The following is a 25,541-nucleotide window of genomic DNA, read 5'->3' on the forward strand; positions in this document are numbered from 1 at the left end:
AGCAACAAGAGAGATCTGCAAGGATGCGTGAAGGCACACAGGAGTTTGCCCCCGCTGACAGCACACACGCTGTGCCCGGCTGGGAGGTGCTGCCACAAACACCTACGAGCACGGGGTGTTTTGGGTTGGAAGGCATCCTACAGACCATCTCGATCCAACCTCCCTGCCACGGGCAGGGACACCTTCCCCAGCTCAGCCTCACCCGCTCCCCACCATTCCCGGAGCTCGGGGGCCGCCCCCGCTCCGTGAGGCACCGCCCCGAACCCGCGCCTGCGCCCGGACTGCGGCTCCCGGCGTGCGCGCGGCGCAGGCGCGGGTCGGGCTGAGGGAGCTGGTCCGGCCGCCGCCCGGGTGAGCGGGGAGCGGCCGCGGGGACGGGACAGGACGGGGCGGTGGGTGCTGGCGGCCGCAGGGTGCTGGGGAGGGCCCGGGTGAGCGCTGCCCTCCGCCCGCTGCCGCGGCGCGGTGGGAACCCGGCGGGAGGGGCCGCGCCCGCGGCGGGAGGCGGAAAGACGGGGCTTTGTGGGCACCCGGCCGGCCGGACCCCGGCGGCCCCCGGCGGCCCCGGCCCCCCGCTGGTGTCTCGGAGGTCCGGGCTGGGGCAGGGCTTGGCAGCTGCACGGTCGGTGGGCTCGGGGCTGAGAGGGGCCGGGCGGGGGGCGTGCCGGGGAGGGGGTGAGTGGTTGTTTAGCCGGCTCCCGACTTTGCCGCGGAACCCGAAAATGTGGCTTTGAGAGCTTCGCCCGTGGGTCTGGTCAGCATAACCCTTGCAGTTCGCTCCATGTGTTTTGCCCCGGTTGCCCGGCGCTCGGTGACGGAGGGATGCCTTTCCGGGGCGGGGTGCGCTCCCTGCACCGGCAGCGGGCCCCGGGCGGGGGGTGCCGCTCCCGGCGGCGCTCGGCCCGTCCCGGCAGCGGGCACGGAGCTCTCGGAGGGCTGTTCCCAGCGCCTGTCAGCCCGTCTCCTTGTGGGTAGGCGCAGGTCGTGTTGAAAGTAATCGATGTTCTAGAGAGGTTGCTGTGTACTTTGAGTTTGCTGTAATGTACTGAATCAGTTAAAGTTTGGGGACTGTGTCAGGTGTACAGACCATGATGTAAGGGAAAACCTGAAACTGGCTCGTACTCAGAAGTTTTCCTGAAGTAACATAATGGGAATGAAATTAATTTCTTCTGCTGTCCTGTTCCAGGCTTGCAAGTTTCTCCACTTTTCTGCAATAGATAGGAATATCTGAATGTTTCTATAAACTTTCAGATAGCTTGCACCTGATGTTTCTTTTTGACTAAAACACCTGCAGGCAGTTTCTCCAGGAGATACTGTGTATTAATGTCCATGGGCAGTAGAACTCTAATGAACATCCAGGTATTGTCTGAAAAAAAATGATGCCAAAACGTCCGTCATCCTGGTTGGTCAATAACTCCTGACTCAGTGGTGCTGCCCTGCATGTTGGGAGAGGGAATGGACAGCTGGAGTGGCGATTTCTGCCAGAGGAACTTCTCAGGCCAGGCAGTATCTGTGGTACCTGGGGTTTTTACCTTATCCTGGCCTTGTGTTTATTTGGGATCATAACAGCTGCCCTGCAGCAAGTTTGATGAGCGTGCCTGGAAGTGTCATGGAGATGGGTGTGCTGAACTGCTGCCACTTCCGTGCCCTGTGCAGCTTGCCAAGTACAGGCTTCAGGGCTCCTGGCCCTGTCACCCTCACCACTGCCTGGGCTGGGTGGGCATGTTCATTTAGCCCTGCAGTGTGGGTGACTGCTGTTCAAAAACAGGCACCCAGGACTAAGTTTTTATGGGACAACACCAGCTTGACAGCTTAGCCATGACTCAGAGTACCCTGTCTGCAAGATAGCGGTGCCTTAGTTCAGTGTTGTTGTATACAGGAGCAAAGTGGGCCTTGTCTGGTTCCAGGTGCCCTCTGATACAGAGGAGGAGCTGGCAGGAAGTGTCAACACAGATGTGTTCAGATTTCCTTCGTCATGAAAGCATCTTTGTGGTCCATGTAGCTCCTCTGCTGTAGCTGTCTGTCCCCATCCGCTCCTCAGGTCACCTCGAGGACAAATGGGAAGTTGGAGAAGCCCAGTTTGCCGTGTGTAAAACTTAGTGAATTGTCTCTGTGAACAGAATGAAGCCTCGGGCTTGCTTTTCTAGGAAAATAGCCCAGAATAGCTATTCCTTTCTGCCTGGAAAATACAATTTACCCTGACGAAAAGCTTAGGCAAAGATGAGCTGCCACCTGCTGGCTCCATAAGGCTTTGGGCTGGGGGTTGTTTGCTGGTTCCCTGGGCAGGAAAACCTGGATCCTGTGCCCTACCCCAGGCTGGAGTTTTGGGAGGGTCAGGTGGGTTTTTGAGAGCTTTCTGCTAAGAAAAGCAGCACTGGACTGTTCAGCAGTGTTATCATAAGGGCATTAGAAAAACATCCTAAGGAACTTTCTGGGATTACGGTAATATCTATATTTACTAATTGTTCTCCTAGCTCTGGTAAGTAAAGATAGCTCTTTCAAGTGCAGCACATTCTTCATGAACAGTTCTGTATGATCTCGCACACTGGAAAATAAAATTGTTGCCATCGTCGGGGTTCCCTGGGGAAATGCTCAGATTAGGCTCCTCCAAGGAGCTGGGATGGTCTGGGGCCCTGAGTGGTGCAGGAATGCTGACAGCCCTGTGGACCCCCCTGCTCTGGGCAGGGTTCACGCAGAGGCTGGGGGGAAGGAGGCTCGGGAGGAACAAATGAGATTAAAGTGAACTCTGTGAATGTGCTGGCCAAAACCAGCTCGGTTTGTTTTTCGTGATGTCGCTTCTATTTTAAAATCCAAGTCACGGAAACCATTTGCAGTGGACTTTAACAACCCTGGAGTTTCCTGTGGGCAGTTTGTTTCTAAAGAGTTTCTCCTGTTAGGGTCCAAAGAAATTGTGTTCTTAAATATAGTAGAAATTGGGGGGAATGGGAGTTTTTAAAAGATAATTGGAAGCTTGCTATTTTTAGAATCTTTTGGTTTTTAAAAATACACTTTCAGAGAGGAGAGGAGAAAACAAAAATATTTTAATTTAAGAGGTGTATGGAAGTTGCTTGACAGTCTTTCAGGGGATGATTCAGGTAATTATAAAATGGCCTAAATTAAAGTTACTGCTGTTTTCTCATTTCCTTAGTTCTTCATTGATTTCTCAGGTGAAGGAATAATGACAAGATTTTTGTCTCTGTGATGTCCAGCAGAATTTCTTCATTTTTGGTTTTTCAAGTTGTCTTCTGCATAACAAACAGAGAATTGAAATTTGATGGACTGGAAGTGATGGCTTTGTTTCCATTTCCCTAAATGTTTCTTATGTGACTATGAAGTTGCTGAAGAACTTCCCCTTATATATCTGAAAAAGCCCTTTGGACTTTTAGTATGTGTAATGTTTTCATGGTAAAGCTAAGAAGGATACTTAGAAGAAAACTAGCTTGGCTCATCAAAAAAGGGTAAAGTATTTGCAAAGCCAAAATTGAGGGTTACAGTTTTGCCTGTGACTCTGCAGTAAGATCACACACATATATATAATGTGCCACAAATATTCACAGGCCAAGTAACTGCTCTTTCTAAAAACTTGTAGTTTGTTCCTCATGTCTCTATGCAGAACTGCTGCAGTGAGTGGTGAAAAACAAATAGAGTACCAAGTGTGTTTAATGGGAGGTGAAGGGCTTGTTTGATTAGATTAAGGCTTCAGCTGGCCTTTATGCCCTTTTATGCAATGAGAATTCCTAACACCATGTTTTAAAACCTGATTTTTAGTATGTTATATGCTAGTGTTTTATATACTGTGATTTCTTTTGTAGGGAATGTTTCTGAAAGTCATTACCAGGCAACCTCTGTGTAGTACAGATGTGCTAGTCAGTGCTGCCATCATAAAGTTTTAAAGGTTTGTCACATTGTGTGCTTTCATATTTAAAAAAAAAATTCCCTTTGATAGGTATTAAAAAATATGTTCAAAACATAAATTTATATTTGGCAGGCCACATGTGGTTCTCTTCCTCTTGATGAAGTGAAGACTCAGCTACAGAGAGATAGGGCTTTTTGTTCTGCTTCTTTTCATTTTGTGTGTGTGTGTGTCTGAACACTGTAACTAAGGATTTGAAATGGCTACTTTGGTCTTATTGTAGAAACGAGTGAGACCAAGGGCTGTGACCTGAACATTAATTAATGTATTACAAAAGGTGAGTAGTTTTCCCATATGAAACATACCAGTGCAATAAATAAAAGGTAATTAATTCTGGATGGCAGCATTTTACAACAATTAATGGAGAGGAAATACAGCCTACGTGAAGTAATGTATGGTTATGCAGTGCTGCTCTCTGTCAGAGTAAGGGCAGCATTATTCTGCAGCCTGCTAACCATTCTACTCCTTGTAATTACCTGCTAAAACTATACCTTTTAATATTTGAATGCAAATGGACATGCAGAAATGTGGTAAATAGCAGAGTCTTGATGTAGGGCTCAGACAGTGCAGCCTGGTCACAAACAATGCTGTGTAATCAGCTGCAGGAAATGTTTTCTCTTATGATAGTGTGTAATGGCTTGAACTGTCAGGAAGGGCAAAACATTAAGGCTCTAGGAATGAGAAGTTCTCATGCAGATTGTGTGGCATCTGCTGTCATCAGCTAATTGTCCATCAGCTGCTGTGCACCTGGAGAAACAAAGGCCTTAGACTATTACCACTAGACTATGGAGAATTGTGGGAGGTGGCTCTCGGCCACAGAGACACTCCTGAGTTACTTTTGGAACTTAGGAAAACATAGGTGTGCTGCTCTCTGCATTTTCTGCAGCCACCAAACTCGGATGCTCCTGCCTCTGTAGCCTCTTGCAAAAGGTCCAGGCTCTTCCAACATGATTGGGTTTAGTTTGGAGGAAGCCAGACGGTGTTCTTTTTGATGGAATTTACCGTGAAATTGGGAATTCCTCCTGGTTTTTGTTATGTTCAAGAGAACTCTGTCTAAGCTGGTAGTTCAGCTTTGGAATTGTGTTCCATCGATGTCAGCTGTAGTTTACAAGTAAGCTCTAGTATTTATATCAGCAATATTTTTTAAAAAGAAGACATGCTGAAAATAGCTGTAAATATATTCCTCATTCAGCTCTAGGTGTTGGTAGGGACTGAAAATTTACCGTTCTGGCAATGGCAATTGTTAAAACTAGATTTACTTTACAGGTACGCTTGACTGAATGGTGTGGATGAAGCTTTATGTGCTCATGTCTGTTTAGTGTCTCTGAATTAAAATGTCACTATATGTAACTGTGGCAGCCAGAGAGACCTTCCTTGGTGTAAACAGCTGAGGTGAAGGAATCCTCTAAGCAGGATTCCATGGTACAGTGTGTATGTATATACAGTCCTTCTTTTCATTTTACTTAAGAGACAAAAGCTACATTGATCTGTTTTTGAAGGACATTGTAAGTGCAGGTTTGAAGTAATGCAGTTGTGTATGTGGTGTGAGCATCTGACCTGGAATGGGCCTGCTGGAGAAGAAATAACATTTGCTGTGCGTCTGGTCTGTGTTGAGTATTTCTGTAGAGCCAAGAAAGGATTTAAGGAGACTAATGAGCCTGAATGTATGGATTTAGCTTTTGCTCCCCAAGTACCTTATGGACTCTCTTGCTTACCTACAGAGAGTCATTCAAGTTACCTTTTTTTGTCTGTGTGCTCAATCAACTTGAAGCAGGTATTTGGCTGAACAAAATGAGAATCCTGTAACTTCTTTCAGGAAAACGAGAGGAAACAACTTGTCTGCTTCAGCACTGCTGTGATTAACTGGTTTTTTCCAAGACAAATGCTAAAAAATTCTGAGCATTAGAAAAAAGGTTCCCTGCACTCTGCTTGTCCATGAGAAGTGCTATATAGACTGTACATCTTTTGAAGGACCCTGATTTCGTCCAAGTATAATATTTCGAGAGCAGTTACACAGTCCGTTCTTTACTTTTAATTTTTTTAAAAAATTTTAAAATTTTTTTTCGTAGGATTGACTGGAGTGCTGCTGCTTAGGAGCTGTATTTCCTACTCTTTTCATCAAGGTATTTTGATTTTCCTTGTACAGAACAGAATGTTGCTTCAATGGTAGTTCTATAATTAACTCGGAGGCAAACTTCCTCTCTTTCTTCTGTAGGTAATATGCAGGGATATGAGTCAGTAAAAACCAATTAGCTTGTTTATAGAGTTCTCCTTAACTGCCCTCGAACTGCAGCAGCAACAATAAATGAGGAGCATCTTAACTCTTCTTTTGGCTGCATTATCTGCAGTCAAAATAACATCTGCATAAAAGCCACTGGTGTTAACTGGACTCATAAATACTAGGTATAGTTGGTATCTCCTCCCTCCTATCCTACAACCTGCCCTGCTCTGTGGGAATTATGGCCTTGGAGTTCTCGTTGAGAAGACTGGGAACTGACTTTCATCTGGCAATAGATGTGGCTTAGTTACTGATGGAAAAGGGCATGGCAGGACAGGATTCTCGTCAGTGGAGAAGGAAGGTGTACACAGCTTCCATGTGCTCCTTGGCTGCTCTAGGGTAACAGATATGACTGCTGGATGAAAAGCTTTCCTTTCAGAGGTGTATTTGGAGGTTGAAGATGCTGGGATATTTACCTTAACTATGGTTATTTGTTTTTAAAAAAATTTTTTCATAGATCTGGTTAAGAATTAAGAGTTGGACTTTGAAGTATTTGAGCAACTTGCTACTGCCCAAGTCATGACGCTCCCATTTCGAAAGGACTTGGACAAGTACAAAGATCTCGATGAGGATGAAATTCTTGGCAAACTTTCAGAAGAAGAACTGAAACAACTGGAAAATGTTTTGGATGATCTTGACCCTGAGGTAGGCATTAGCCAAAAGAAGTTTTATTTTTTTCATTTGTTCCATAACTTGGGTAAAATGAGTTGAGACTTGGTATGATATACTTTTGGACAGAGCTTTTAGCTAGTCTGCTGGTGATCTTACATATATATACATGTGTATAATGTTTATTTCCTGTTTGCAAGGAACTGCAATAGAGGAGAATGTAAGAAAGGATAGTCAGGAGGAGCTTTCTGGGATTTATTTATAAATAAAAATTGCTCTTTGTCATGTTCTTGAAAAGAAAGTTTATTTAGAAAGGTTTGTTTAACTTTCCTGTTTCCAATAAACAGCCCTTTTGCATCCATTTTTATTTTACTGCTTCTGCCGTTAGAGTTTGATGGGAGAGGCAGGGTGCTAACCTCTTCTGAGGATTCCTGGTCCTGTATCTGGTAGTCTGTATTTGTCACTGTCCTCATGCTGACTTTGTAAAGAGAAGGCAAATAATTACTGAGCTCCTGAATGATTATGTCAGCATGGGGTATTGGAATATTGGGATATTAGAGCTTTCTGCTATAAAGAGCTGAGTTGTCCTCTGCTGATACTGCAGCTAATGTCAGACTCCAAGACTTGTGTTTTCACCTAGTGGTTCTCTGTTTTTCCTTTAAGGTTAAATTCAATCTTGATGTTTAGGGATCAGTTAAGAATATTATGATCATCACCTATTTTGTTGCACTGCAGGATATTATTGATATTTTAATTGCCTTTGGCTTTATGAGCATTTTAACAGGGGAGAACTGGCAAAAGAGATTGGTTGTCTTTTAAAAGAGTGTGAATTCCTATACATTCTGTTCTTTCCTTACTGATATCCTCTTTTTTTTCTCTTTAGTTAAAATACGTTGATCATATCAAAGAAACACCCCACTCTGTGTTAAATGCCAAACAATAGCAGAGTCAGTTGTCCTAAAGACTTAGAAACATATAAATAAATGATAGAGGAATTAGGCTTTTACTGAATGTCTAAACTGGAAATAGCTGAGTTTTATTTCTTACTACTCATTTAAACAGTGCTCATTCTAGAAACGAAGTTCAAATTAACTAGCAAATCGAGTGCTGGGAGCTATTGTACTTAAAGAATTGCTTCAGTGCTATTCAGAGGGCAGTGTGCTGTATTTTACATTGCATTCTCCGTGTCTAAAGAACAGGTTACTTTGTGTCCTCCCGTGCCCCGAAAAAAGGAAGTTGGCAGGGGATCAGAGTTTGCCTGAAAAGGATGATGTCTCAGGTTTGAACCTTGCGGAGAGGGAGAAGGAAGAGGGAAATGAAACTAAGCAGGTGTTCCCCCAGACTTTCTAAGCTGTTCTTGTTTGCCCCATTTGTTTTGCAGAACGCTCTCCTGCCCGCAGGCTTCCGGCAGAAGGACCAGACTGCAAAGAAGGCCTCAGGCCCCTTCGACCGTGAGCGGCTCCTGGCGTACTTGGAGAAGCAGGCGCTGGAGCACAAAGACAGGGAGGACTATGTGCCTTTTACAAGAGAAAAGAAAGGTAACACCACCCTTTCCGGTGCAAGTGGTTATGAAATCCCTGAAGTGGACCAGCCAGAACTGCTGTGAACCAAATTTTCTTGGAGCACTGGCAGCTCTAATGCTTTTTAACTCGCGGCGTTCCCAAGTGGGTGCTGCTGTGCAGAGGCTGGAGGCTTCCTGTTCAGGCATTTTGTGCCTCTGGAGCTGGTGTGCTGTTTGTACGTAGCACAGGAAGGAAATAAGTCTCAAAGATTTTATCGTGAATTGCCAAGTTCTGATGGGGATGGGATCCTCAAAGTAAGAGCTAACCCTGATTTGCTTCAATAATAACAAATGCTGTCACTGTGCCTGTGGCTTGTGCCTTGTGCTAAACACAGACAGCAACCTTTGTAATACTGTGTTGAATTAGAAAAATAGCAGTTGAGAGGTGTTGTGGGAGACACTCAGTAATGTTCAAAGATGCTGTAGGCTGACAAGGCCAGACAAGTGGTGTATGCAGTCATGTTGTTTTTCTAGTGTCCTTACTGAAAGGTTTAATAAGATTGCATAGTTAGTACTAACTAATTACACAGTTAACATCACAACAAGTTTTGAAATCTGACAGTGGTTTGTGGTCTAAAAACCATGGACATGTTATTAAAGCCAGGGATTAGAAATTTTTACTTTGGATCTGGTATTCTCATTGACTTGATGGGAGCATTTGCCTTTTCAAGAGAAAATTAAATAATATTGTGCTTCTTAAATATTGTAAGAATAACATCATATTTTTCCCAGAAAACAAGAGTTCCCAAATCCGCTGTGCCTTACAAAGCAGTATTGGTAAGGACAGAAACTCCCAGAGCTGTGCTGGGTACATGTGCATGGGAGGAGGCCTTTAGCTGTCACCACAAGTGTTTGAGTGCTTATGAATCCAGGCTTGTCTGAACCTTCCCTAGCAGCAGGGGCAGATCTGCTGCACTAAGACTTCAGCAAATTGTTGCTAAGCTGTATTCCAACTGCCCAAGATGAACAGGCTCCTCTTTTCTTAAGGGTTTGAAACCCTTTAATTCTACTTAATTCTCTGGCGTGAATCATAGATTATTTCAGATTTGAGTCTTCATTCATCTGCTGAGTTTGTCTATAGATAGCTGTGTATATTTGGTGAAAATTTTCTTGGGCATATTTGCATTTTCTCTACCTGTGCCAGGTACATGACAATGCTGGTGTCTTTCTACTTTTTCCTTGAAGTAATAGAGGGATTATGACTTTACAATGTGCTGCACTCTGTGTATGATGTACTGTGTTTCATACACTGTGTTTTACCTTAGTTTGAAGTTTAACACCACTTAACGTTGAGATAACTGTGACACTTCTTTGCTGACAGGATCTGTAAGAGTAACTGAGATAAGGATATTGCAATGTATTGAATGCAGAAGGTACCCATAGCAGCAGGTATGGTGCCTTATGGTTCAGATATGTGGTTCTCTACAGTCAGCTTACATATACATAGCACAAGTATTTGTTTGGGTAGGTAAAATCTGTGAGAATCGTGTAGAAAAACAGAAGGGACCAGCTGTAACGTAGATCTTGGTTAAGAAAGATCAAATGTCATTTCCTCTATGTAATAAAGTATTACTAAACAGCAGTGTGTCTGCATGTTGCAATGAGTCATACCAGTTTAGTTAGTAAAATTTCCTGTATCTCGTGGAAAAAAAAAAAAAAGTTGCTGTTTAACAACTTTTTCCACCATTTATTTTAATGCCATAGAAGAAGAGAAAATAATACGAAACATGGAATGGAGCTTACTTTCATTAAAACTAAAAATGTGGAAACAAATGTTTTGTGTGGAAATTCATGCTCTGGTAAATGGGCAGGAGGCAAGAAGGCCAAGCTCATTTTGCAGTAGGTGAGGGATAATCTTTTCTTTTCCCCTCATGGAAATATTATGGTTCAGCTGTGACTTGCGGCCATGTTTGTATCATTTTGCACAAAAATGGCAAATCTATGTAACTTAATCTTTTAAATCAAGAAATCATTATATTTATCTAGATTTAGAACTTGGAAAGGGTATGAAGTAAAACTTACTACATGTGTAGGTTTTTTTTTATCTAGAGGGAGCTTGTATCCTAATGTGCTTTTCTTTAATACTAAAAGAAAAAAACAACAACCAACTAGGCTGGATAATAATTTTTCTCTTTGTCTAGAACAATGTATTATGGAGAAATGCTAAAAACATTGTAGAATAGGGGTAGGTGAAAATCTTGCCTGATTCTCCTGTCAGTTGAGAATAAAACTGACAAATGCAATCTTCAGTTCCAGAGGTTTTGGGAGGAGAGAGATGGATTTGAACTGCAGCTATTTTCTTGGTGCCATTTTTAGGGTCAGGATTTGCTAAAACATTTCTGTGTGCCTGGCTGGTTTTGTTGCTCTAACTTGGCCTAATTATTCATTTCATGGAGTAAGAAGGGGCAAATCTATCCTTCTCTCTCCCTATTCTATTTTAGTAGAACTGATGTCCTGCATGGTGATTTGACCAGCAGATTTATCCAAGAAGCTTATCCTGGGTTAATTTTAGCCATCCTGGCTTGCTGCCGATCCTGGTAACCTTGTTTTCCTACTACAGTGTAAAGGAAAATCCTCTCTTCCAGGTGTCCCAAGTACCTCATTTTGGGGTAAGCATGTTATTAAAACACTGTTGCATCTCTTTCAGTGATAGAGGATGTGATTTCTCCCAAGTCTTTGGAACCTCTCTTTTATTTTGTGCTATGAAACGCAGAAGATCTGAAATAATGTAAAGTGTCCTCCTGTAGTGAGATGAACAGTGCTAAAGTAATGTGAAGTTTAACAATCCCTAAATTATATCCTATTCCATTTTTCCAGTGCCTGATTTTGTTTCTAAAAGCATCAGTAAAGACTTACTTTGTTTTTAAACATGATTTAACGATTTAAGCCACATTCTGTTCCAATTAAGTGTTGAACCATACAGTAAAGCATTGTTCAACAGATTCATGAGGGCAATGTGGTAATAATTGCAACAAAACTAGCTTTGTCTTAATCTGTGCATGGAAGTATGTCATAAAGATTTTACAAGGCATACTGCAAGCAGAAGGATCTCTCATGCAAACAGTAAAGGCTTTAGTGCTTGCCACTCGTCTGACCAATGCTCCCCACTTCTCTGGGAACAGCAAAAGAACTGAATTATTGCACCTGAGATAAAAACATATCTAAGATCAGTAATGTACTTTGTGCTGTATAACAGAAGGCATTAGCAAAGTATTATGTAAACTAAACTTTGCATTTCTAGCCTTTGCACTTTACTAGTTGTAGCCTATTCTTCCAGCTTTCCCATTTCATTACTGCCGGGTATGTTTGTTCTGGGTAAATTTGCAGGATTCAATGATCTCAGAGGTTTTTTCCAACCTAGCTGATTCTGTGATTCTCTGATTCTGCTTTAATGCTTGGGGCTTGTTGAAGTTTGAGGGTTTTGTTTGTTTGTTTTTTGTTTTGTTTTGATTTGTCTGTATCACCCAGAAAGTGTTGTTAGGCTCAAACTGGAGCTGACTGGGGCTCTTTTGTTGCCACCCTGCTCAGTTTGTTGCTCAGGATCACCACTGCCTTCTGCTGCAGCAGGATTTGGGATTCTGTGTTCTCTGTTTGCCATTGAATCCCTGCTCTTTAAAGAAGTGTGTTACATGTTGTGAAGTGAAGCTAATATCCTGTAGGAGCTTTGCAGAAAGAGCTTGTGGGATTGACATTGTCCATACAAGAGCACTAGAACAAAGTAACATATGATACTCCAGCCTTAATGTAAACCAGTTTTCTAACTCACTGCTCTGTGGTCTGTAATCAGATAACAAATAACAGTTCTGTTTCTGCAGTAAGGCACTGAGGAAGTCACTTGTATGTTGAATTTAAAAAAATTAGTATTAAATTGTGCTTACAAGTGAATTGATGAACTTTAGTCTCTCACATAGTAACAACTGGAGATGGATGAAGTGTGGATTATACAGATTTCTGAACTGAGGAGACTTTAAGGAACATAAGATGTAAGGAATATATCAAATGTTACTCACTTTTCTTTGTGAAGCCACTGATGAGAAAAACTTGTATTCAGTTGTCCTGAAGTAACACTTGATTCATTTCCACAAGTGGAGTGCTGTAAAAGAGGATTTTAGACTTTCTTCTGCTGTGTAAAGTGTGGCTGCCTGCTGGAATGGGGGTAGGACTGTGGGATGTGTGAGAATAGTACCAGCAATATGCAGTACTGAACAGTCCTGATTTCTGCAACATGTTGAGCCCCACCTTGGACACTGTGAGTCTGTGTATGAAATGTCCAGGGCACTTCAACAAACAGCATCCAGTGTTCCTGCCTTTTGAGCAATACAGTTGTGTTGGACTTGGGGCTGCAAATTCATTCTGTAGCAGATAAAGCCTGTGACTTAATCCTGGGATGTGCATCATCTAACATTTTAGCTTAAAGGCATAGAAGACCTGAATATATAATTATTACAAAAATGATGAGAACATCCCTGAAATTTGCCTCTTTGTGTTGCATTGCTTAATCTTTGCAATATCCTTGTCGGCCGAGAAGGAGGATGTCATGTTCCTTCATGTAATCAAATCCCTGCTATTTGGAAATGTTCCACTTGAGGGCCAGGAAAGCTGTACATCTCATGGGCTGCACAGATGTGTAGTGGTTTCTGTTGGTTTTTTTTTTATTTAAAACTTGCATTACTGAGGGAGGAAGGGAATTGCCAAACTATCTTGGCAGCAGGCCTTGAGTTAGATCATTGTCCCCAGAGACACAGGGGTCTTTATCCCTTTTGAAGTAAGTTGTTACTAGAAGTGGGGAGTGGGGAAGGACCTGCTTTTGTGTGTGCATTGTAAACCTCTGAATTCTGGGCTAGGATGACATGAAGCCAATGAATGAGAGATTATGTACACAAGGGTGTGACCTGTTTTATAACAAAAACTGCTCCTGACTCAGTTCATATGACTGGAGTTGGCTGCAGTGAACATTTCTGGAGGGCAGTGGCTTTTAACATTTTTGCTTTATTAAAAACTGAATATACTTCTCACTCTCTTTAGGTTTTCTTAAGAGTCAGGCACATATGTATAAATTTAGTCTTACTCTTAGAAAGCAAATGTTTAGAACCAGATGTTCCTAACCTATGAATTTAAGAATTACTTAAAAGCCACACCAGGAAAAGTAGCTCTTTTTTTGTGAGTACTGTGTGATGAAGCAGACAGAAAGCTGATCTAGGTTGAAATACATTTTTGCAAAGTTGCTTTTAATTGAGACTGATTTCCTTCTTCTGCTCTCTGCCTGCTCCACTGATGCTGCAGAGAGGATGGCTGTTTCATGGGTAAATGAAAACCTTGTCAAACATTCTTGTATCTCTTCTGAAAATTACAATTTAAGTTGAAAGTTATTTTCTCCTCAGTAGGTGATGCTGGTAAAATAAAATGCTAGAAACATGCTGTATCAATTATATTAAAATAACCTGCAACATCTACTACCTAAGCCTTTACTTTATGAAAGTTTTCTTTTAATCCTGAATCACCACAAACAGTTTCTTTTGCACTGTCCATCAAAGCTGAGATATGGGTGGTAATACATGTCAGCTGCATTCAGCTACTGTTTGGAGTCATTACAGTTATGTAAGGAGTTTTATTTTCTGCTTCTAAATATGGATAATGACCATTTATACAAGCTTCCAAAGAGATAGCAACCCAGGAACAAAAATACTGTGTTGCTAGCAACAGATCTTGATCATCAGACTGTGTTGTCAGAGAAAAACCTGATGTACTTCTCTGTAATCTGTGCTAGAGGTAATGCATTAACTTCCTTTAAAAAGAAAATGAACTACAACTACTTTACTCTAGGATGGGAACTTGAAGAGAAAGAGAGGAGATGGATGGGTTTTGTGATGCCTGTGTCTACTGTGGGACACAGGACCTGGCTTCAGCATTGCTTCCCACCAGTGGTGAAATCAAAATCCCACTTCACTTCCCCTAAATAAAACTGAAACATCCCTATAAAGCTTTGTGTCACTGGGAGGGATTCAAAAATGCTAAACTTAGTCTTAGCCCAAGCATGTAACAAGACAAACTTGTGAGCAGTACAAGGGGAAAAAAATCTTAGTCTCTGGCTTCTGCCCAGGAGGTCTGTAATCATGGGATGAGCTAGGGTGATTCCTGTGTGGAAATATTGTATAACTATGGATATGGAAGAGAGTGGGTTCCTGAATTAGAACTGAGACTTCATAGGAAGACTATCAACACCACTTCCTACCCCAGGAAATAACAAAAGGAAGTTGGAACCCCTTTCCCATAGCTCTTTCTGCTGATAGCTCAGGCAACTTGGAAAGTCTGAAAAACTTTAATAATTGTTAAGATTTGATTCATGGTTGTCTAGTTGTGAATTACTTCTATCAAATGTATCAGTACCAGAGCTTTTACTTACCATGTTGATTTGCCCAGAGCCTAAGCACCCCTTACCTCTCCTGGGCTCTTACCCAGTGGTAGATTTCTGTGTTCTGAGAGGCCAATTCTAAACCATTCACAGCTGAAATGTTAGAATATCTTGCTTGTATTCTGATTTCCTACCCTAACTTTTCAGCTGAAGATATATGCAGGAATTATGGTAACTACACAGACCTCTACTTAAAATGCATGTCTTCTAAAATAACTTTTCTTATTACTTCCTGTAATAACTAAAAAGTTGGTAGTACTATTGTTTCTTTTACCATGGAATCTTCCATGGCCTTTCTAAGTATCATTTCAGGAAACAATGTCATTGCCAGAGAAATCTGTTATATTGTTTTGTGCTGTTCACAAGCCATGGTTTTCTCAAGCATCTTGGGCATCTCTTTTTTTACTTCAGAACTGAGTTCACATCTGAAATTAGAAATTATCATGTATGCTGTAAAAACTGCACTGAGTACGCAGGTCTGTGATTTCAGGTAATTCTTTGATATACTCTCTCATTCAGATTAAAGTTCTGCCTGGGTCCCTTCCACCTTTAAGTGGATACTGGTCATTGTTCTCTAGTGATATTAAATCTTTTTAGACACTTTCTTTAGACTGTTTAAAAGGTATAATAGAGGCTTATATGTTACTTTTGAATCCTTAGGAGAATTAAATAAGATTGGAGTCGTGATACAGACTCCTGAAAATTTATTCTCTTTGTGCTCTGTCCTCATCTCTGACTTGCAAAAACAGAAGAAACCTCATTCCTTTTTGCTGTCTGTGGTGCTCTTCTCAGGATTTACTAAATATAATATGTATTCTTTAGATACAGAACAATTTAAAGATAAGTAACTACGTAACACAAAGTAACATCAGACTTTTCATTTTGTTTACTCCAGGGAAAATATTTATCCCCAAGCAAAAGCCTGTACAGTCTTTTGCAGAAGAAAAATTCTCTCTTGATCCAGAACTGGAGGAAGCCTTGACCAGTGCCACAGATACAGAATTAGGTGATCTTGCAGGTTAGTTTTTTTTGAAGTATGAATGGGCTGGTGCATCTTTAAACAAGAAAGATCTATAATCAATGTGGTAGTGTATTTATCTGACCTCAGGAAGTTGTAGTTGTGATAGAAACTATATCATGTTATATGCCAGCTTCCTTGTAATGTTTCAACTTTGTTGATTTGTGATAATTTATAGGAAGGTAAATTATTTTGGCCTGCAAAAGATACCTGATTTTCAAACTCAAAACCTTTAAATCCATTCCTGAGACTTCCTGGTTTTTGTTGTGTAGGTGGCTGCTTTCTCTTGTGTATAAGAATGTGTTGTTATGTACCTGTGTTCCTAAAGCTTCATTTTGTGACTGAATAGCACTTTTAACTTTGAAGCTGGAACCTGGTGAGGTCAAATTTTTCTAAGATATGAAAGCCAACTAAAAAGTCTGTAATTAATTTTTTTTCTACTTTTTTAAATTAAGGTATTGAATGGCTTCTTGTACTGTTAACTGGATGTTGTACGGACATCAGTTTTTGTTATTTAAAGGAACCTTCATCTGAGCTGAATTAGTCAGGAACAATAAAAATGATTTTTTGCTGTTTCTCTTTTTCCTTTTACAGCTATACTGGGAATGTCCAACTTGATAACAAACAATCAGTTCTGTGATGTAGTAGGAAGCAGTAATGGGATTGACAAAGACAGCTTCTCAAGTAAGTGTTTGTATGCAGGTGCTGGAAAAATTAATTCTTTGTGCTGCACGCAGTTACTATTGCATTAACTATTTTCTGTTGCACCAACATTCTTTTAGACTCTTTAGTCTTAGTCTGGAAATGTGTATGTCTATAACATTTGCTAATTGAGTTCTGGAATTACAATATATGTGCACTAAACTGCAGTTAAGTCACTTTTTGGTGACAGAAGTAGGCATAAACATGCATTGTGTGTGTTGCTTTTTAGGTTTTATATTTGTGTTTGCAGTTCAACTTCTGTGTGCTTTCTGAAAAAAGCTGGTGTGCAATAAAAGCAGAAAGGCTGTAAAGACCTTTGGGAGAGGATTGAACTTTATGAAAGTATTTCAGGAGAGGATGGTGTGCTTTTTGTGTGGGGGAGAGATGTAAAGACTGATGAAATGATCTTTAAATACAGTAAATATTTAGTATATGTATCATTTATTCACAGTGAATGTATGCAACTTGTTTGATTACACTTAAATGCCTTACTTTTCAGATATAGTAAAAGGTGAAAAAATGTTGCCTGTTTTTGATGAACCACCAAATCCCACGAATGTGGAGGAGACGCTGCAAAGGATTAAAGATAATGATTCTCGTCTTGTTGAAGTTAATCTAAATAACATTACGGTAATTACCTGAAGCCTGCAGTAAATATGCTACTTTTTCTCAGTAGAAGACACTTTAAGCTGCAAAACTCTCTAAGAGAGCATGAGAGGCTTATTTTAAGTACAGCAGCCTTTTTGCTAAACGTTGCAGTGTGTATAAGCTCAGAAACCTGGAGCTAAACCGATAAGCCATCTTGGCTGCTTTTGCCAAATGTGTATTTAAAAAGTCTTAGACTTTCTTACTGCCAGCCCAGATTTCTGTTGCTGCCAAGTTGGCAGCAGTTCAGTGTTGTGAACTACTTTTCTAAATCCTTTGTCCTTGATGGAGCAATGTGCTCTCAGTTATTGCAGTTGCAAACAAAGTTATATTTGTACCTGACCTGCTTCTGATTCTTGTACAAAAGAGCTGTTGGCCGTTAGGGCAGCTTCTGAGTGTAACAGTTGTGTTTTTAAATGTGACAAACTTTTGTATATTTGCTTGAAAGAAAACAGAACTATAGCACTGCTGACTTACAGTGCAGACAGCAGTGACAGCCTTGTCAGCAGCCAAGGCTACTTGTTTCACTTAGTAAAGGAAGAAAATAAAATACTTGGTTTAAGAATACTGTATTATAGATAAATGCTAGCCAAAATAGCTGCCTAAAAAGGCAACAGATCAAAATTCCTGATATAATAAACTGAGAAATTTGCTACCCTAATTAATTTTCTAAAATTATTCCTTTTAAGCTTGGTTGATACTACCCTGTAAAAATTATTGCTTTATAGAATTGGTGACCCTTGTAGCCATTACATCTTTACTGTGAGACTGCTCAAGACCAGTGATAGTTAATATTATAGGACATTTTGCTGTAAAAAGAATAAGCTAATGAAAGAAGCTGGGGTGGGGGGGAAAACTTACATATCTCAAGAGAGTAAAATGCTATTTTTAATTCAAGAACATACCAATTCCAACGCTGAAAGAATTTGCAAAAGCCTTAGAAACCAACACACATGTGAAGAATTTTAGCCTGGCAGCCACCCGAAGCAATGATCCTGTTGCTGTTGTAAGTATCTTGATAATGTGCTGAAGTGGGGTGCAAGGGAAGTTAGGATGGAAAGGCAGTGGTAAGGGATTGAATTTAATCCAGTTTAAATGATTAGGGATGAAAATGATTACATTCTGTTACACTGTAAAGTGTGTTTTCTTTAACAAACCTTTGTTGTATCAAAGTTGGTAAATGATTACAAGCAGACTAATATGCAGCAATGCATCTCATATGAGATGAGTGAGAACTCTTTTTTCCAGTCCCTTCCCCCTGATTTTTCATTTTGCTAATCTCTTTCTTGTTTTTCTTTCTTTCCTAATTGTTTAGTTCATTCCAGTAGCCATTAGTGTATTCAAAATTAATTTGCAAGAAGCACATTAGAGAACTGAAAAAGCTCATAATATTTTTTAGCTAACTAGAGTTTTAGTTGAAGAAAATTGTAAAATACCTGGTTCTGTGATTTCCCTGCTACCAAAGATTTGCTTAAAGCATTGGTATATACAGCATAATATTAGTCAAGGTATCTAGTTTGATACAGTTTAAACTAACTTATCATCAGGTCTTGGTTTTTTCTATGTTGAATCAAAAGCAGTGCCTTATTTATTTGCAAAGAAAGAGGTAAGAAAACAAAACTAATTGTTTTGACAGAACAATCCTTTGCATTTGTTTTAATTTCAAATTAAAAAGGAATCTAGTTTGAAAGACAGCGTTAAATAAGCAAATGAACATTTGAAAACTTTGGTTTTGGGTCAGTTAAAAAGTTCTTTTCAGCAGGAGTGAAATAGAATGTAATAAAAATCTATAAAGGCTTCTTTTCTCGGTTGTGGTTTTTGTCAGGTTTCTTTGCATTGTGACTGGATAGAAAAAAATGTACAGGGTATGATTTTTATGACAGTAAACCTCAGCAGACAGCTATTCTTGTTTTCTTCCTTTCTCAGGAGTAGGATCAGGTATATTTCCATAGAAGTGCTTTTAGCTACATGCTGGTACTGTGCTTAGAGCTTTGAATTTTTACCTCTTCCTACCAAATCTGTAGGCACAAGCATTCTGAAAGTCAGATCTCCTGTTTACAAATTAACCATATCCAGTTCTTTCAGCTAACTAACGCCCTTTCTTTGGCCTCCACTTAGCAGCTTGCATTACTCATTGTAGGCTGTGAAGGCTTACAAAATGGAATTGGTCCAATATGCTAATTTCAGACAATTTATATTCTGTGTAGCTTTTTAGTTTGTAACAAGAGAAAGACAGGCCTTTTCTTGACTCAATACTATTTAAAAAGGAAATGTAGATAATTGAATGGTTGAAGATTAGATGGTTGAAGATTCAGTTCAGTCTCAAGTGAAAGCTTGTGAAGTTACACCATATATTGGTGAACTTGTTGCTCCTATGCAACTAGTTCCTATGGAAATGATTATTTCTGTGTCCTACTGTAGCACATTCCAAAAGTTTAATGATACTTTCTTACATTCAAAGGCTCTTGCAGATATGTTGAGAGTAAACACAAAATTGAAAAGTTTAAACATAGAATCAAACTTCATCACTGGAGTTGGAATTCTGGCACTAGTTGATGCACTGAAAGACAATGAAACGTTGACAGAGATCAAAATTGATAATCAGGTAAGTGAGGTGGTGGTGGTGATATCAAAGCTAAAACCAGCCAGTCCTAGTTGACTGAATATTTTTGGAAGACTGCTTGTGATAAACTTTTCAAAATATTTTATGTTTAATTATCTGAACACCCTCCATAATTACCCTTAAGATTCTCGGAAGCACACAGCTGAAGTTGATTCCTGGTCACTTCTGGGCTTCCTGGTGCTTTGAAGTGCACAAACATATTTTGTGACCTTCTGCCTATTCAATTAATCATAATGAAGCTGAGTGTTTATTGACTGATTTGGTTAAAGTATTCTGATCTCTTTTAGGATGAACACACATAAGCTCTGTTGTCTTTGTGTACCTTTTATTTTAACAGAGGCAGCAGCTGGGCACACTTGCAGAAGTAGAAATTGCCAAAATGCTTGAAGAAAACACCAAGATCCTCAAATTCGGATACCATTTCACACAACAGGGACCTCGAGCCAGGGCAGCTGCAGCTATCACAAAAAATAATGATTTGGGTAAGACCTGTCAGTAGAGACTGACTATTAACTGAATGTGTGTGTGGCACAGGCTTTAAAGGTGTCTGGTTATTCTGCTTTTCCCTTGACAAAACCAGGATAGCACAATGCTAGATCTGTTTCAGGTTTCTCCTGTGCTGTATTCCTACTCTTTTGTTGCTGCTTGATGTTCTCTGTTTTGTTGCAGGGTGTTCAGGTGTATGAGTTGAGGGTTTTTGACATAGTCTAGAACAAGAACATTCAAATTCCACGTGAGTTGTGGCAAAAGGAGTGAAAATAATAGTTTTGATTGTTCAGTTTTATTCAGATGAGATTCACTGCTTCTTTAAAAGCAGTACTGGAAATGAGCAGTGCAGGATGCCCTGTTGAATGACAGTTCACCCAGTCTCATCTCGAGTGCTTAAGCAAGGAAACCAAACATCCTCTCACATGCAGAGGCTGGGACTGGGTCATGCACAAGTACCATCCCTGCCTTTCTAGCTGGTAGCAGTGGCATCTTTATTTGCTGCAGTCAGTTTTGTTGGAGCTCATCAGTTAGAATCCTAACTAAATGGATCAGCAGAAAATCGGTTAATAATGTAGCACATGAATGGAAATCGTTTGTATAATGTCAAATACTTGTAGCACTCAACTACAAGATAATGTGGTCCATCTGTTTAAATAGAATTGCATTTTAAAACTCTATTTAATTAAATCTTCTGGTTTTAGATGCTTTGTGGTAAAGATTAAACGCCTCATCAGCATGAAAATGGGCCAGGCAGTTTAGTAGCAGTAGCAGTAGTTCAGGAATATATTAGAGGGAATGACATAGGAAATTGGAATTTGGTTTAAAGATCTGCTTCCCCTCTGAGTAAAGGTTAAAGTTGAGGAGAACAGCTCTGAAAGATATGGAGGAGGAGTAACTAGAAAAGAGCACAGAGAGAGAAGAAAGGCACTCAGACACTCTATAACTGTTTCTCAAAATAGGTTCTAAACCAGTTATTTGTCATAATGCTTCAGGTGTCTTTTTACTTTCTAAGGTTTCTCTTCTCACTAGTTCTCTTGTTAGTGCCTGACTGTTGTAAATCTATTTTTCTATTGATATCTTGCCTTTTTTTCTTTGCTTTCTTAGTCTGGAGTATGTGAGTAAAAGTTTCTGCAAATACCTTTTCATCTCTCCAGCCGTGAAGCTACAGAGACAGGTCACTCTGAATGCACTCACAGGGTATTCAGCACTGAAACTCAGATGTTCCAAGTCTCTCATCTCTGTCCTTGTACGTTTCTTCCAAAAAAAATAGTCTGCGTCTACATCTTCTTTCTCTCTTGCTTACACTGTGTTGTACCACTTCCCTGTTCTTTGTCTGAAACTGCACCTGTTGCTTTTAACTGCATGATTGGAGAAGTCTAAGGTTCGAAATTCTTTCCTCTGTCCTTGCAATTTGATGAAAGCAGGTGTGAATAACTTCTGTCACCTACTTTCCAATGAGTGGCTTTGAGAACAGAATCACTTTCTTTGTATATAGATGTGCTTGCTAGACTTTTTAAAATAATGTAAGCCCCGTAGCCTTGTTTATGTCTGCACAGAAAAGGAAAACATAATTTGATAGGGTGAAAAAAAATAGCAAAAATAATACAAATATTGAGGAAAACTCCAGTCATTCAGTCAGTCTTGCATATTCTCAAGTCTAAATGGCATGTGAGCTTTAAGTGATTTTATTCATAAATTTTTATTGCTCTTGCATTTTCTAACAATTAAATGTTTTATTAATAAATGGAATGTTTTAGGCTATTGAATGTAATATCTTCTGTGTGTGTATAAATTGTGTTAGAAAAACTGTGAAACTCTTGCATTGTTTCCTTTGAAGCCATATAAACTTAATTTAGCACTAGAAAACTGCAATGAAAAAAAAGAGTACTGGCTAAATCTGCTTACCAGACGTAAGATGATTAATGTTTCCCACAAGTCTTTCCTTGCAAGTGTTTGCAACTGTTTGTGAGTAAGGCAAAAAACGTTGCTGAAGCATAAGCTTAAAATGATGGATTACTCTAAGTGTTCATTACCTTAAGTTGTACTGTGTGAAACCTCAGGTGGCAAATATATGTTCACATTGTAGAAATACAAAAAACAGTTACCATGATAAAATAGCAACGCTTTTTTTTTTTTTTGTCTCTCTTGTTGCAGTTCGCAAGAGAAGGGTTGAAGGAGACAATTAGCACTCCTGCTGTCAAAACTCGGTGGAGTCATCACGGTCAGCACCGTGGGCTTTGGCAACCTTGGACTACACTGACCTGGCTTAGAAGGGAAAAGACTGGAAACCCCATTCCTTTTAAAGCAAAGCTATATAATCTGCTGGTATGCATCACGTTTTTCATGGAGACACAGTAACTGCACCAGTCTCTGTGCCATGGTTTTTGACTGGGTTTTTTTTTTAAGAACTTTTTTTGTATTTCAAGACTTCGGCTGAGCTTTCTACTTAAAATATAATTGCAAATCAGTGGTATAATTGTCTGTACTCAAAGAATGGGACATTTAAGGTCATTAAGAAGATAATGACCCAATTAAAATGTTTGTTAGAAAATCCGGGGTGCTTATTTACGTGGAGGGGTGTGTCTGTTCCTGAAAACAATGGGTTAGTGATAAGGGATTCTTCACCCAACAGCTGGACTCATTGTGTAGAGCTGTTCAGCTTTATTCATATGCACTGAAGAGAAATCTTTCACAGCAATGTTATTTGTAATTCTACTGTTTTATTTTTTATTAGTTCTTGATACTGTGAGTAAGTTTAACGACATCCCTTTAAGGCAAACAAAAATAAATGGGCTAAGGACTTCTCCCAAGAGATTAGAGGGACTTATACAAAAGACTTGCAAAACAAAAAATTAGGAGCCTTGCAAGATGACAGGTTTTTTTATTACATCTAAATCCTTTAAGTCTTTTTCAAAAGTGTGTCTTGCTCTGTATCTAAACTGGATATATTTTTAGGCTGATTTCATGTGTTCATCAACATTATTTAGTTTATATTCTTTGTTTAAAAATCTTTATCTACATTCACAAGTATCAATTTCTCTAGAAGTAGTGGACATGCATATTTTAAATTCTGCATAACTGTACAGGAAGAGCAACCTTAAGTGTAAAACCACTGACCTAAATTGCTGGCAAATGAAAAATCCTTTATTTGAAGCTGTTGTATTAAGCTATTTGTAGTTCATATAAATCTATCATTTTTTGATACTGAAGTAACACTTTTGAGAAAGGATTTTTCTATTTTACTTATGTCTCAATGTTGGAACACTACCTAAGACATGCAAAAATTAATCAATCTGTAGTGTCAGATCTGTATGATGTAGTAATTATTAAAGTATTTAAAGTTGTTTAAGCAAACTAATAAGGCAACAAGAATCACTTCAACTTCTGCACATAACCACAATACACTTCTTTGAAATAATATAAAAACCTAGAGGCTTTTTGGTTAGGTCTGCTTGGACTATCCTGTACTAGTTTGCTTTGAGGTCACAAAAATGTTCTAAAGGACTGCTTGGCTATATTTGTAGCAACAGAGAATTCAACTGACAACTCTTTTCATTCAGAGATCTTAATGTGGTGAGCTTTTATGTATAGAAAACATATTTACGTGGAGGGGACTGAGATGTTTGCATCAGTTTGTATATACTATAATAACCAAACAGAGCAAGTCTCTGACATTGTGCCCACATTGTAATTTGCTGCAAATCTTGTTTTGGATCTTTAAAGGCAGACTTCATTCCTTCGAATTTTACTGCAACAGTGAATATTAAACTACAGTGCCTTCAATGAGGATGTATATAACTGGTTTATATGTGTGGAAGAACTTTTTTTTTTCCTATTTGAAAATCAGCCTTTTATTAGAATTACAAATAAATATGTGCTCTTCAAAACAACTTGGAATTAATTCTGTTAAAACCAAAGACTATACTTACTATAACCTTGAAAAAACTAGGAGTGATCTGATGAGTAACAAAAAGGGCTTCTTTTGGTTTTAGCTTTCGTAAATTTCCGAGAACTTTATAGATTTTGAAATTTAAGTTCCTATACAGTGTGCATAAAGTCACATTTAAGTGTCTTTTTTTACAGATAGTGCTGTATAAAGATGGCCAAAGCATGTCATGTGCTGAGTTGCCTAAAGCTGTACTTCTTTTTTTATTTGCTAGGCACCATAATCATTTTGTGTCAAAAAACAGGCTGTGATGTCTTCCTTCATTTGTTGAAGGGCTGCCATATTCAGAGAATCTGTTCACGTATTGTGATTCTATGATGACTTATTTTATCATTATCTAACAAGATTAGACAGTTATCTCCTACTTGAAAATTAAGGACAAAATTGAAAGGCTGGATTATGGAAATGATAGCCCAAATCTCCTCCTTACTTTTGTTAAATGAAGTTTAACTGTTTAATTATTTACATCCTAATCAAAGGCAGGGGCTTTTAAGCTGCAGCTCTCAGGTGTCCTGTCACTGGTGATAGTAGTGGACCTTAATAATTGGTTTAGCTCTGTAGACAGCAGGTAAGAATTTGACTTTGTCAGCACTTTGAGGACAGGTATCTGACAGACTGGGCATAGAAAACTTTGTTGTTTTGGCATGGTGTGTGGAACAATTAACAACAACCACTTTTGTGCCTGCAATGTGTATCCTGTTTGGAATAAATGAGGGAATTGAGTCTGTAGCCAGGAATCATACACGGTCTCAACAAACCAAGTGGACGCTCTGATGTCGTGCTGTCGGGTGTGGTGAGATCCTGCGTATGACTTCATTGATTCTGAGTGAAAGAGTGGTATTGCTTTGATAACCACTTACCAGAGACACAAGGTCTTTTTTCTAAGAGATGATATTTTTTCATATGGATTGTTTTTCAGCCTTAATGAAGAAGTCAAATGACTGCATATATTGATTCTGTTGGTTCCCAGCTAAGCATGGAAACATAGCCTATAATTCAAAGCAATTATCTATTACTGTTGTATTTTAAAGAAATAGCCTCATTCTCTCTACAGCTTGAGTAATCTTGTGTTTGTAAGCTACAAACAAGCAAGTGGTCAATTTAAATTTCCATTGAGGAAACATGCATTGAGTTTTTTAGCCTATCAGCACTGTATGCTGTCAGATTGTAAACCAGTAAACGCTGTGGATGATTAAAGTACTGTATTCTTGTTGTGGTTTTGGAGGTTTGTTTGTTTGCCTATTTAAATAGTACACTGACTTGCGTAAAACTGACCCACGTGTTTATGTTGTGTCAAAGCAACACCTTTCTTTCTCCAGAAGGAAAGTGAGTGGAGTGACGGTGG

The 25,541-nt window shown here is 39.5% G+C and overlaps 1 protein-coding gene across 5 annotated transcripts; it reads left to right on the forward strand.

Annotated features, from left to right (window-relative positions):
• The first annotated feature begins 279 nt into the window (after positions 1-279).
• Positions 280-25,417, forward strand: LOC116792788 (tropomodulin-3-like). 5 transcript variants are annotated; one of them, XR_004359267.1, is made up of 12 exons: positions 280-351; positions 5,983-6,036; positions 6,649-6,836; positions 8,182-8,338; positions 15,669-15,791; positions 16,386-16,475; positions 16,993-17,123; positions 18,037-18,144; positions 19,600-19,743; positions 20,099-20,243; positions 21,355-21,496; positions 22,405-25,417. XR_004359267.1 is itself a non-coding variant. In XM_032700115.1 (11 exons), the coding sequence occupies exons 3-11, from the start codon at positions 6,711-6,713 to the stop codon at positions 22,434-22,436; spliced, it is 1,056 nt and encodes a 351-aa protein (XP_032556006.1). In that variant the 5' UTR covers positions 280-351; positions 5,983-6,036; positions 6,649-6,710; the 3' UTR covers positions 22,437-25,417. The 5 variants fall into 5 exon arrangements, 4 of the variants coding, with proteins under 4 accessions (XP_032556006.1, XP_032556008.1, XP_032556007.1 ...); XM_032700115.1 differs by lacking the exon at positions 21,355-21,496; XM_032700116.1 differs by lacking the exons at positions 280-351; positions 21,355-21,496 and adding an exon at positions 1,960-3,895.
• The last annotated feature ends 124 nt before the right edge of the window (positions 25,418-25,541 follow it).

The sequence above is a fragment of the Chiroxiphia lanceolata genome, chromosome 12 (genome assembly GCF_009829145.1).
Source record: "Chiroxiphia lanceolata isolate bChiLan1 chromosome 12, bChiLan1.pri, whole genome shotgun sequence".
Taxonomy (NCBI): domain Eukaryota; kingdom Metazoa; phylum Chordata; class Aves; order Passeriformes; family Pipridae; genus Chiroxiphia; species Chiroxiphia lanceolata.

What these genes read in the sequence shown, in the direction of transcription:
- LOC116792788 (XM_032700115.1), top strand. Translation starts at nt 6,711, where the DNA reads ATGACGCTCCCATTTCGAAAGGACTTGGACAAGTACAAAGATCTCGAT. An exon ending in GCAATGATCCTGTTGCTGTT is followed by an intron (nt 18,145 to 19,599) that starts GTAAGTATCTTG and finishes TTACATTCAAAG; the next exon opens with GCTCTTGCAGATATGTTGAG. An exon ending in AGATCAAAATTGATAATCAG is followed by an intron (nt 19,744 to 20,098) that starts GTAAGTGAGGTG and finishes TTATTTTAACAG; the next exon opens with AGGCAGCAGCTGGGCACACT.